The sequence below is a fragment of the Hypanus sabinus genome, chromosome 28, assembly GCF_030144855.1.
Source record: "Hypanus sabinus isolate sHypSab1 chromosome 28, sHypSab1.hap1, whole genome shotgun sequence".
In the NCBI taxonomy this organism is placed as follows: domain Eukaryota; kingdom Metazoa; phylum Chordata; class Chondrichthyes; order Myliobatiformes; family Dasyatidae; genus Hypanus; species Hypanus sabinus.
The window spans coordinates 3,664,700-3,678,892 of NC_082733.1; the positions used below are offsets into that span (position 1 = coordinate 3,664,700).

Below are 14,193 nucleotides of genomic sequence, written 5' to 3' on the forward strand. Positions count from 1 at the left end.
AGAGCCTCCTCTGGTCTCTCTTCAATGACAATACATCCTTTCTGAGATATGGGGCCCGAAACTTTTGACAATGCTCCAAGTGCGGCCTTACTTTTAAAGCTTCAGCATTAACTCATTTTTATATTCTATTCCCCTTGAAATAAGTGCCAACATTGCATTTGCCTTCTTTACCACCTTAAGACCTTTGAGTTTGCCTGGCACTTTTTCCTTTGTATTCTCGGGTTCACTCACTCCTGCTCCCTGACACTCACATCCTGCTGTTGTCTTCATGAAGACAGATACAAAATACCCATTAGGTTCATCTGCTATTTCTTTGTCTCCAATTACAACCTCACCAGCATTATTTTCCAGTGGTCCAATATCAATTCTCACCTCCCTTTTACTTTTTATATAACTGAAAAATCTTTGGTATCTGGCTTTATATTATTGGCCAGGTTGCCCTCATATTTTATCTTTTTCCTTCTTATGGCTTTTTAGTTGCCTTTTGTTGGATTTTAAAAGCTTCCTAATCATCCAACTTCCCACTCACTTTTGCTACCTTACATGCCCTTTCTTCGGCTTTTATGCAGTCCTTAACTTCCTTTGTTGCCTACCCCTGCCATTTGAGAGCTTCTTTCTCAAAGGGACATACCTATCCTGTGGTTTGTGAGCTAATCCCAGAAATTTAAGCCATCTCTGCTCTGCCGTTGTCCTCCTCCAATCCACCTGGGCAAGCTACTCTCTCATGCCTGTGTAATTCTCTTTACTAATACATCTGATTCTACTTCTCACTCTCAAATTGCAGTATGAGTTCAATTATATAATGATTACTGTCTCCTAAGGGTTCCTTTACGTTAAGCTCCCCAGTAAGATCTGGGTTATTTTTATTTATTCATTTATAGGATGTGGGCATGGCCAGCTAAGCCACTTGAGAAGGTGGTGATGAGCTGCCTTCTTGAACAACTGCAGTCCCCGAGGTATAGGTGCACCCACAGTGCTGTTAGAGAAGGAATTCCATGACTTTGACCCAGCAACAATGAAGGAATGGCAATATGTTTCCAAGTCAGGATGGTGAGTGACTTGGAGGGGGATTTCCAAGTGGTGGTGTTCTCAGGTATCTGCTGTTCTTGTCCTTCTAGATGGTAGTGGCCGTGGGTCTGGAAGGTACTGCCTTAGGAACTTTGGTGTGTTGTTGCAGTGCATCTTGTAGATAATATACACTGCTGCAACAGTTTGACGATGGTGGAGGGATTGGATGCTTCTAGAAGAGGTGCCAATCAAGTGGGCTGCCTTGTACAGGATGGTGTCGAGCTTTGTAAGTGTTGATGGAGCTGCACTCATCCAGGCGAGTGGCAAGTATTCCACTACACTCCTGATCTGAGCCTTGTAGATGGTGAACAGGCTTTGGGGAGTCAGGAGGTGAGTTACACACCACAAGACTCCTAGCCTTTGACCTGCTCTGGTAGCCACGGTGTTTATATGGCTAGACCAGTTCAGTTTCTTGTCAATGGTAAACCCCAGGATGTTGATACTAGAGGATTCAGTGATAGTAATACCACTGAATGTCAAGGGATGATGGTTAGAGCCTCTCTTGTTGGAGATGATCATTGCCTGGCACTTGCATGGCTCGAATATTACTTGCCACTTGTCAGCCCAAACCCAGATATTTTCCAGGTCCTTCTGCATTTAGGTATGAACTGCTTTGAGGAGTCACAAATGGTGCAGCACATTGTGCAGACATCTGTGAACACCTCCACTTCTGACCTTATGATGGAAGGAAGGTTATTGGTGAAGCAGCTGAAGATGGTTGGTCCTAGGACATTTCCCTCAGGAATTCCTGCAGTGATGTCCTGAGTGTGAGATGACTGACCTCCAACCACCACAACTATCTTCCTTTGTGCCAGGTATGATTCTAATCAGTGGAGGGTTTTCCTTTAATTCCCCTTGACTCCATTTTAGCTGGGCATCTTGATGCCATACTCAGTCAAATGCTGCCTTGATGTCAAGGGCTATCACTCTCACCTCATCTCTGGTACTTAGCTCTTCGGTCCATGTTTGGACCAAGAAGGTCAGGAGCTGAGTTGCCTTGACTGGGGAAATTTGGTGTAATGGTAATTTCCACTGGATCAGTAATCCAGAGACCCAGCTATACGCTGAGGACATGAGTTTGAATCCTATCATGGCAGATGGTGAATTTAAATTCAATAAAAATATCTGATGACCATGAAACCATGTTGATTTTTGTGAAAAAAAACATCTGGTTCACTAATGTCCTTTAGGGGAGAAATCCTGCTGCCCTCACCTGGTCAGGCCTATATGTGAATCCAGACCCACAGCAATGTGATTGACTCTTAATGCCTTCTGAAATGGCCTAGCAAGTCATTCATAGAACCATAGAACATTACAGCACAGAAACAGGCCTTTTGACCCTTCGTGGCTGTGCCAAACCATTTTTCTGCCTAGTCCCACTGACCTGCACCTGGGCCACATCCCTCCAAACCCCCCTCATCCATAATAGAACCATAGAACTCAGTTGTATCCAACCACTAAAACAAAAATATTACTCAACACCCAATCTGAGGTGATCTTTCCCCGAGTAGGCTCAAGCACAAGCTGCTCTAAAAAGCCATTTCATAGGAATTCAGCAAATTTCCTCTCTAGCTATTCAATATTAATGTGATATTCCCAATACTCTTGCATATCGAAGTCTTCCCATTACAATTGTATCATTATCCTTATTACATGCCTTTTCCAGCTCCCTGTTGAATCTCAATCCCACATCTTTGCTACTATTTGGTTTATATATGATTCTCATAATGTTTTTTCTACCCTTGACGTTTTTTACTCCACCCACAAAAATTCAACCTTCTCTTAACCTATGTCACCTCTTTCTAAAGATGTAATTCCATTTCTTACCAACAGTGCCACACCACCTATGCCTTCCTAACTGTCCTTCCGATACAAAGTATATCCTTTGACGTTAAGCTCCCAACCATGATCTTCTTGCAGCCACGACTCAGTGATGCCCACAATGCTACACACACTTAAGTACAGTACCTTCTGTCCTACATTCTTTGCCCTTTTGAATTTTGCCTCTGTGGTAATATTTAACTCTTTGCTCTCTCTTCATTTGTACCCAGTCATTGGCTTGTTCTTCCTTACATTCATGATACACCCATCATCGACTTGCAAACCTGCTCGCTCATATTCAGCCTCTATCATACTGGTTCCCATCCCCATATTAGTTTAAAACACTCTCAACAGCTCTAGTAAATTTGCCTCCAAGAATATTGGTCCCCCTCAGGTTCAAGTGCAACCTGTCCCATTTTACAGGTCCCACCTGCCCCAGAAGAGGTCCCAATTATCCAGAAATCTGAATCTCTGCCCCCTGCTCCAACTCTTCAACCACACATTTATCTACCACTTCATTCTATTCCTCTCCTCACTGTCACATGGTACAGGCAGCAATCCTGAGATTACTACTTTTGAGGTCCTGCTTCTCAGCTTCCTCTTAACTCCCTGTATTCTGTTTTCAGGACACCCCCCCCCCCCCCACCTATGTCGTTGGTACCAATATGTACCATTACTTAGGGCTGCGCAACCTACCTTTTCAGGATATTGTGAACACGTTCAGAAACATCGCGGACCCTGGCTCCTGGGAGGCAAACTACCATCCGTTTCTTTGCACATCCACAGAATCACCTGTCTGTCCCCCTGATTATTGAGTCCCCTGTGTCTGCTGCCATCCTGTTCAGTTCCCTACCCTTCTGAGCCATAGGGCCAGGCTCAATGCTAAAGGCACGGCTACTCATGCTTCCCCCAGGTAGGTCATCCCCGCTAACAGTACTCAAAATGGAGTACTTATTGTTGAGGGGGGCAACCACAGGGGTGCTCTCCACTATCTGACATTCTCCGTTTCCTCTCCTGACAGTCACCTGTGTGGCCATTGGGGAGAATGGGAGTCTCCTGGAAATCCCATATCTGACACCCAGAACAGAGCACTGGCTCTGTAGATATTCTCCCTATTCTCTCAAGATTTGAATGAGAAATAAGGAATGAACTTAACTGCTTACCTTGCTTCTACCTGTTCTCACCAAAACCTTGTTGAACCAAAGCCTTTCTACTCTGCCTCAGACTACTCCGCCAAGTGGTGCTTGTTATTTATAGAAACTGGGTTTTTATACAGGGGAACACTTGTTGCATCTGAGCAGTTCTCCAATGAATAAAGAACAACTTGGCCTTTTAAAATCTTCACCCTCAGCTACATTCTCGCCATCTCTAGTGATATGAACCGGCCATGGCCCCACCTCACCAGGTACCCCTATCCTATCAGCCAGTGTGTCTTATGTCATGTCACTGGTAGTTGTATTGCATATGACCTTAATATCTGTATTATCCATCATAAAGTACTTCCCACAGTATCCATCATAAATTTCCACAAAATATTGGCTTAAACACACAAATATGCCACTTAATCAGTCCTTATACAGCATTCAATCTCTGGATGAGCACCCCACATTTTATTTTTTGCATCATTCTTAGTAAACTCTGCGGACTGTTGTGCGTGAAAATCCCAGGAGTCTAGCAGTTTCTGAGATAATCAAACCACCGCATATGGCATTAACCATCCCTGCATGGTCAAAGTCACATAGATCACATTTCTTCCCCATTCTGATGTTTGGTCTGAACAACAACTGAACCTCTTGACCATGTCTGGATGCTTTTATGCATTGAGTTGTTGCTACATCATTGGCTGATTGATATTTGCGTTATCGATCGTTTACAGGTGTACCTAATAAGTGTACATAATATTATAAACTTTGAACACTAGTATCTGCTGAAATATTACCATGTTGATGAAATAAAAGCTGGAGTTATATATTTTTCTTCTTCATTTTCAGAACTATATTTTATTTTATGCTTTGTTCTTCATGTATTAGTGCTCAACTGGAACAGCTCAATCAAGAGATGTCTGGAGTGCAAGAGTGTTACATTGCCATCTGTAAAGAAAAAGACTCATTGGAGAGCCAATTAAAGAAGGAAATGTCCCTCAAATTAACAACAGTGGAACAGGAAGTTAGTGAGAAACGTTTTTGTTATTTGTTATTGGATTTTTTTTAACTGAACCTCTTTGAGGTGTTCATTGACACTTTATTTTCTCCATTGCACATTGTAACTTTTTTCCTTACATTTAATGAGCCTCATGTTAGTACTTCTGGTGTGTAGGATTGGCGGAATATTGAGTGGAAAATTATCCGGTCTTACTAAATCCAGCCATTGAAAGATTCTCCAGCAGAGCCTTGAGTAGGTTTTACTGACTTTGATATTAGACCTGTAGCACTGATACAATTTTATGCAACTTGTGGTATGTCTAGGTGTTTGACAAGGAACCACACGATAGGCTTATCCAAAAAGTCGGAAGGCATGGAATCCAGGGAAGTTTGGCCAGATGGATTAAGAATTGGCTTGCCTGCAGAAGGCAGAGGGTCGTGATGGAGGGTGTACATTCGGATTGGAGGGTTGTGACTAGTGGTGTCTCACAAGGATCGGTTCTGGGACCTCTACTTTTTGTGATTTTTGTTAAAGACCTGGATGTGGGGGTAGAAAGCAAACACGAGGAAATCTGCAGATGCTGGAAACTCAAACATCAACACAAACAAAATGCTGGTGGATCACAGCAGGCCAGGCAGCATCTATAGGGAGAAGTACTGTCGACATTTCAGGCCAAGACCCTTCGTCAGGACATTCCTGATGAAGGGTCTCGGCCCAAAACGTCGACAGTGCTTCTCCCTATTGATGCTGCCTGGCCTGCTGTGTTCCACCAGCATTTTGTGTGTGTTATTGTGGGGGTAGAAAGGTGGGTTGGCAAGTTTGCAGACAACAGAAAGGTTGGCAGTGTTGTGGATAGTGTAAAGGATTGTTGAAGATTACAGAGAGACATTGATGGGATGCAGAAGTGGGCTGAGAAGTGGCAGATAGAGTTTAACCCAGAGAAGTGTGAGATGGTACTCTTTGGAAGGACAAAATCCAAGGCAGAGTACAAAGTAAATGGCAGGATACTTGGTAGTGTGAAGGAGCAGAGGGATCTGGGGGTACATGTCCACAGATCCCTGAAAGTTGTCTCACAGGTAGATAGGGTAGTTAAGAAAGCTTATGGAGAGCTAGCTTTCATAAGTCGAGGGATAGAGTTTAAGAGTTGCAGAGTAATGATGCAGCTCTATAAAACTTTGGTTAGGCCACACTTGGAGTACTGTGTCCAGTTCTGGTCGCCTCACTATAGGAAGGATGTGGAAGCATTGGAAAGGGTACAGAGGAGATTTACCAGGATGCTGCCTGATTTAGAGAGTGTGCATTATGATCAGAGATTAATGGAGCTAAGACTTTACTTTCTGGAGAGAAGGAGGATAAGAGGAGACATGATAGAGGTATACAAGATATTAAGAAGAATAGATAGAGTGGACATCCAGCGCCTCTTCCCCATGGCAGCACTGCTCAATACAAGAGGACATGGCTTTAAGGTAAGGGGTGGGAAGTTCAAAGGCGATATTAAAGGAAGTTTTTTACTCAGGGAGTGGTTGGTGCGTGGAATGCACTGCCTGAGTCAGTGGTGGAGGCAGATACACTAGTGAAATTTAAGAGAATACTAGGCAGGTATATGGAGGAATTTAAGTTGGAAGGTAATATGGGAGGCAGTGTTTAAAGGTCGGCACAAAATTGTGGGCTGAAGTGCCTGTACTGTGCTGTATTGTTCTATGTTAATCAAGTGTCTATCTTTAATCACACAGATGAGAAAATCTGCAGATACTGGAGGTCCAAACCAATGCTGATGAAGGGTCTCAGCCCAAAACTTGACTGATTAAGGCTGATTTATACTTGTGCATTGCATCGACGCTGTAGGTTACGTGTACCCTATGCCACTATGCCACCCTATACCCTATACCCACTGTACCCTACACTGTAGGGTGACTTGCACCTCTCCAGAAGAGTTACTCACGTGTCGCGGCGATGCAGACCACAACAACTGGTCTGCTTGGTAACATCGCATTTCCTCCTATGCATTTCCGGTTGCTTCTTCTCCACCATGTCTGTAGGCTGTGCGTACACCAATGCGAAATAGATGAACCATATTGCCAAATCTACCTGCCGACATGCAAAAATGTTTGAAATGGATTTCCTCATCCATGTCTCTCACAAAGAAACTCAACACAGTGGCATAGAAACCCCAGCGCCAACTAGCGTTTTGGTGTACACCAATGCATGCTTGCTACGGTGTAGACCGACGCAGATGTGAAAATCAGGGTTATGGCATAGGCTGCAGCGTAGCCTGTACGCACAAGTATAAATCAGCCTTTACTCTTTTCCATAGATGCTGTCTGGTCTGCTGAGTTCCTCCAGCATTTTGTGTGTGTGTGGTTATGTTTAATTTCCTCTTGTCAATAACAGTATGTATTTGATATTTTGCCTGTTTTCAGTTTGTTATTTATACACTGAATGAGAAAACTTAAAAAGAAAATAATTTAATAGAAATTGAATTTGAAGAAAGGCCAGTTTTTGTATTTATTTACTATGTTGTCCCTTTGCCTCCGAAAATCAGGGTTCAAGTTCAGTCACAATTTGATCCTAAGTTAAAGCCAATTCGAAGAGATTTCTCACTTCCTTTTTATGGTTTCTTATCCACTGATAAATGAATCCACTTTGTGAAATGGAAATATTGCACTGGAAATATTGCCATTCATATGAGGAAACATTAGCGTAAGTTAACTTCAAAATACAGTGTCAGTTAACCAAATTATTAAATCGTCTTTCTACGCATTAGTAGAAAGAATGTACTGGTAGAATAATGTACAATTCCTGTGGCCCTGGGCCATAACATCCAGCGTGCAAAATATTCAGAAAATAGCAAATTTTGACCGAGGCTTTCTTTACAGTGTTAACATTCATATCAGTTGGAGAAGATGTATTTGCACTTGGTCGTAAATACAATTGCTTTGTTTGTACAGTAACTGAATTATATATTCATATTTTTCAGTTAAAAAGGACATTTTTAGCAGAATTGCAAGAGAATTTGAATGGGCTTAATGAAAAACATGAGTCTGCAATGCAAGCTGCAAAACAACAATGGATGAGAGAAGAAGAAACCAACATGAAGTTACAAGTTGAGAACCAATTAAAGCTAGCCAAAGCACAGTGGCAAGAAGAACAGCAAAAAGTAATATTCTTGACAATTAAATGAATGTAGGGAAAATGTAATTCGATGCTGAGCTGTGCAGAGATTATGAATTGTGCCTTTTTTTAATGATATATCTTTTCTATACTCAAAATTTCCCTGCTGTTTCTTTAAAACAGTAAATTATTGATTTACTTGTTTATTTATTATGTTTTATTTTATTTATTATATTTCTGTCTGTTTGATTACTTATTGTATTGAACTGCTGCTGCTAAGTTAACAAATTTCACGTCACATGCCCCTGATAATAAACCTGATCCTGATTCTGAAAAGTTTTTTAATGCTTTTTTTTAATGATTGTTTTGTTTGATTTTATTTTATTTTTTAAGTTGTGTATTTTATTGTGCCTGTAATTTTGTTTTTCCAACTACTTCCACTCTATCGAAGAAAATAAGACATAGGAGCAGAATGAGGTCATTTGGCCCATTGAATCTGTTCCGTCATTCAGTCATGGCTGATCCTCCTCTCCTTACCCACCCCCCCACTTCATTCCCTGGCCTTTTCCCTGTGAGTTTTGATGTTCTGTCCAATCAAGAACCTATCAATCTCTGCCTTAAGTACATCCAATGACCTGGCCTCCAAAGCTACCTGTGGTAATAGATTCTACAAATTCACCACCCTCTGGCTAAAGAAATTTCTCGGCATCTCTGTTTTAAATGGACACCCTCTATATACTGAGGCTGTGCTCTCTTGTCCTAGAGCCCCCCACCATGGGAAACATCATTTCCACATCTATTCTGTCTAGGCCTTTTAACATTTGAAAGGTTTCAGTGAGATCCTCCCTATTATCCTTCTAACTTCCAGTGAGTACAGACCAAGAACCATCAAATGTCCCTCGTATGACAACCCCAGAATCATCCTTGTGAACTGTTCCTGTACCCTCTCCAATGCCAGCACTAAGATGAAGGCCCCAAAATTGTTCACAATACTCAAAGTGCATCCTCACCAGAGCCTTGTAAACCCTCAGCATCACATCCCTGCTCTTGTATTCTAGCCCTCTTGAAATGAATGCTAGCATTCCATTTGCCTCCTCACCACTGACTCAGCCTTCAAGTTAACCTTTCGGTTGCTCTGCACAAGGACTCCCGAGTCCCTTTGTAACTCAGGTTTTTGAATTTTCTCCCCATTTAGAAAATGGTCTGCACATTTATTTCTACTACCAAAGTGCATGACCATGTAGATAGGGTAGTTAAGAAAGCTTATGGGGTGTTAGCTTTCATAAGTTGAGGGATAGAGTTTAAGAGATGCGATGTAATGATGCAGCTCTATAAAACTCTAGTTAGGCCTCACTTGGAGTACTGTGTCCAATTCTGGTCGCCTCACTATAGGAAGGATGTGGAAGCATTGGAAAGGGTACAGAGGAGATTTACCAGGATGCTGCCTGGTTTAGAGTGTATGGATTATGATCAGAGATTAAGGGAGCTAGGGCTTTACTCTTTGGAGAGGAGGAGGGATAAGAGGAGACATGATAGAGGAGATATTAAGAGGAATAGACAGAGTGGACAGCCAGTGGCTGTTCTCCAGGGCATCACTGCTCAGTACAAGAGGACATGGCTTTAAGGTAAGGGGAGGGAAGTTCAAGGGGGATATTAGAGGAAGGTTTTTCACTCAGAGAGTGGTTGGTGTGTGGAATGCACTGCCTGAGTCAGTGGTGGAGGCAGATACACGTGAAGTTTAAGAGACTACTAGACAGGTATATGGAGGAATTTAAGGTGGGAGGCAGGGTTTGAGTGTCGGCCCAACATTATGGGCTGTAATGTGCTGTACTATTCTATGTGTCTATGTATTTTCCAGAATTGCATTTCATTTGCCACTTTCTTGCCCATTCTCCTATTCTATCTTAAGTCCTTCTACAGCCTACCTGTTTCATCAACTCTACTTGTTGCTCCACCAGTCTTATTATCAGCTGCAAACTTGGCAACAAAGCCATCTATTCCATCATCTAAATCCTTGATATACAGTATATAAAAAAAAGCTATCCCAACATCGACTCCTTGAGGAACACCACGAGTTTCTGGCAGCCAACCAGACAAGGATCCTTTTATTCCCAGCTGTTGCCTCCTACCTATCAGCCAATGCTCTAACCATATTAGTAACTTTCCTGTAATACCATGGGCTGTTAACTTGGTAAGCAGCCTCATGTATGGTACATTGTCAAAAGCCTTCTAAAAGTCCATATATACAACATCCACTGAATCCCCTTTATCTATCCTACTTGTAATCTCTTCAGAAAATTCTAACAGGTTAGTCAGGCAAGATTTTCCCTTAAGAAACCATGTTGACTTTGTCCTATCTTGTCTTACTTCACTGTAGATTTTAACAGACTTAAATATGTTCCATTAATTGTAACACTTTACATTGTTATTTTGCATAAACACACTGACTTTTCCTGATTTAAATTTAAAAAGCTATGTGGCTTAACAAAATGGTAGTAATTCCTCATTTCACGTCCAGTTCAGTACTCCAAAGAGTAATTGTTGCTGGATACAGTATCGTGACCATAAAGCAAAGTTCTAAAAGTAGCAAAGCAGCAGTGACAATAATTTTCATATTTAATTATGTTTGTCTTTTGTGGGAATCCTTATTCCTTATTAATAGTGTGGTCATCTGAGAGGGCAGATTTTTACAATGTTGATTGCTTTTAGTGTGTAGAAAGTTACTCATTCCAAAAAATTGAAGCAGTGAGAACTTGTGTAGTTTTCAGGACAAAAGCCCATCTATTATGATGTCATTAGAACAGAATTGATACCCAGGTTTGGATGTAGTCATCAGAAAGTTCCGTTTGCATGCTAGATGACTATGAAAATGCATCACTGCTAATTTTAGGTACTGTCACTGACGTTTCCTGAACTTTTTTTCCCAATTAAAATAAAAGGTTCTTAGATTGCATAATTTCTGTTCATTGTATGTAACATGCCAATAATGGCCTCAGGTACTGGGAAATTGAAAAGGTGCTTTGTCATGCAAGTATTTGTGCTAATCCTTATTCATAGAGGTTGTGAATGCTTTAGTATCTATTGAAATGGCAAGTGTTCAATAGTCAACTTAATAGTTTAATTTACCAGACTGCATGATAACAATAGAACAGTTGATATAATTTACTTGGACTTTCAGAAGGCTTTTGACAAGGTATTCCATGAGAGGCTAATAATAAAACTACAGGAGGTAGGGATTCTGGGTAAGGTGTGCAAATAGATGCAGAATTAGCTCAATAACAGAAAAGAATAAATTATGGAGAGAGGATTATTTTCATACCTAGAAGATGTTTAAAATGGGATTCTGCAGGAATCGATTTTGGGGCTGATGCTGTTTTTAATTTACATTAATGATTTTGATAAGCACGTTAACCAAATAGACTAAAGTTTGCGGATAACCCAAAATTGGGTGGGGGGGGGGCGCAGGCTAATAACATTCAAGTAGCAGAATCAATACAGTTAGATCTAAACAAAATCCAGATGTTGCCAGGTAAATGGCAGATGAAATTTAATGTAAGTAAGTGTAAAGTATTACATATAGGAAGTAGAAAAATTAGCTATAAATATATAAGGGGGGGGGGGGATTGAGTTCAAAAGGATTTGGATGTCCTAGTAGACTCATCACTATCAACATCTAGGCAAAACACATGTTAGGAGGAAGGCCAATTGAATGTTGCACTTAGTGCGCTCAGTGGAGTTCAAATCAAGGGATGTTCTCCTTAAGCTGTATAATGCACTTGTGAGGCCACACCTTGAAGGCTGTGTGCAATTTTGGTCTGTATTGTGTGAAGGCACTAGAGAGATTCCAGATAAGGACAACTAGATATTCCAGATGATCTGAGTATGAGCTTTAAAGAAGGGTCGAAAGAATTAAATCTTTTTAGCCTAAGTAGACGTAGAATTGGAGGAGACATGATAGAAGTGCTCAAAATCATGAAGGATATCAGTAAAGTGGATGCCAGCTGCTACTTCAAAATTAGTCCATCATCAAGGACACAGGGCCATAGGTGGAAACTGGTTAAAAAGAGATGTCAGACTGGCATCAGGAAGCATTTCTTTACAGAGCGAGTTGTGGACACAGGAAACAAATTACCAAGTTGTGTAGTTGAGACTGGTACCTTAGAGATTTTCAAATCTAAACTAGATTGTTATTTCAACACACTATGTGAATAGGAATTGGGCCAACTTTTTTGGGGTGAATGGCCTGTTCTTATCAAAAAACTTTATAATGTTCTAATATTCTAATGTTCATTAAAATCTCATTGAGGGTGTTGTAATTCTAGATATTGTTTTGTTGTGCCTTTTCTTGATTTTAGGTTACAGAATGTGTGATACGTGCAGTTGAAACAGAATGGCGTCTTTGTCTTCATAAAGCCATGGAACAGAAGGCTTCTTCAAAGAGAGAGGAAGTTTGTGAAAATCAGGAAGCAATTAACACTGAGGTTTATATATGCCAAGAATTAGAAGCTTGGCCTCCAAGCCATAATTTGACAATGGAGCAGCAAACAAAGGAGGAAAGAATAACAGCAGTTAATGAAGCGTTACAAAAAATTGAACTAGAACTGCAGAAAAAGTATGAAGATAACTTGGCCAAACAGGCAAGATGTGAAAATTGTACCTCTATATAATGTGAAAAGACAGAATAAGAAGAGTTCTAAAGAAGTTACTATTTAATTGGAATGAATTGGAAAAAATTTCAAGCATTTCTTAAACAGAAGAGATACTGCAAGTATTAAGCAACACAATGCTGGAGAAACTCAGTTGGAGAGTATCAACAGAGCAGAATAAGCAGTTGACTTTTTTGAGCTGAGACCCTTCATCAGGATTGGAAAGCAAGGGGACTGGCTGAAGTATCATCTCATCTGGAGCAATATCTTGGGGGTCAGAAAGATAGTCCAAATAATAATTACTCCCCTGTCCACCCCCTACCTCTTTTTCTATTCACATTCTGCTTTCTGTCCTGATAAGAACATAAGAAATAGGAGCAGGAGTAGGCCATCTTGTAAGTGTGAGGTGATGCATTTTGGAAGAACAAACTAGAAGACTGAGTACAGGATTAATGGTCAGTTACTAAAGAGTGTGGTTGAACAAAGGGACCTTGGGGTTCAAATCAATTACCATATAACCATATAACAATTACAGCACGGAAATAGGCCATCTTGGCCCTTCTAGTCTGTGCTGACGCTTACTCTCACCTAATCCCAGTGGCCCGCATTCAGCCCATAAGCCTCCATTCCTTTCCTGTCCATATACCTATCCAATTTTACTTTAAGTGACAACACCGAACCTGCCTCTACCACTTCCACTGGAAGCTCCTTCCACACAGTTACCACTCTCTGAGTAAAGAAATTCCTCCTTGTGTTACCCTTAAACTTTTGCCCCCTAACTCTAAAATCATGTCCTCTTGTTTGAATCTCCCCTACTCTCAAAGCCTATCCACGTCAACTCGATCTAATACCTCTATCAAGTCCCCCCCTCAATCTTCTACACTCCAAAGAATAAAGACCTAACTTGTTCAACATTTCCCTGTAACTTAGGTGCTAAAACCCAGGTAACATTCTAGTAAATCTTCTCTGTACTCTCTCTATTTTGTTGACATCTTTCCTATAATTCGGTGACCAGAACTGTACACAATACTCCAAATTCGGCCTTACCAATGCCTTGTACAATTTTAACATTACATCCCAACTCCTATACTCAATGCTCTGATTTATAAAGGCCAGCATCCCAAAAGCTTTCTTCACCACCCTATCCACATGAGATTCCACCTTCAGGGAACTATGCACCAATATGCCTAGATCACTCTGTTCTGCTGCATTCTTCGCTGCCCTACCATTTACCATGTATGTCCTATTTGGATTATTCCTACCAAAATGTAGCACCTCACACTTATACATCCCTGAAGGTCACTGCGCAGGTTGGTAGGGTAGTTAAGAAGGCCTATGGGATGCTAGTCTTCATTAATAGGGGGATTGAGTTCAAGAGTAGAGAGGTCATGTTGCAACTCTACAA

General features: G+C 41.1%; 1 protein-coding gene across 3 annotated transcripts in view; it reads left to right on the forward strand.

The window, feature by feature from the left end:
• cep152 (centrosomal protein 152) overlaps nt 1–14,193 on the forward strand; it is a 245,068-nt gene that overhangs the window by 151,948 nt on the left and 78,927 nt on the right. For all 3 annotated transcript variants that reach the window (XM_059952527.1, XM_059952526.1, XM_059952528.1), the window contains exons 16-18: nt 4,920–5,055; nt 8,009–8,188; nt 12,498–12,779. In XM_059952527.1, coding sequence (XP_059808510.1) covers nt 4,920–5,055; nt 8,009–8,188; nt 12,498–12,779 — 598 coding nt within the window. The remainder of the gene's footprint in view (nt 1–4,919; nt 5,056–8,008; nt 8,189–12,497; nt 12,780–14,193) is intronic.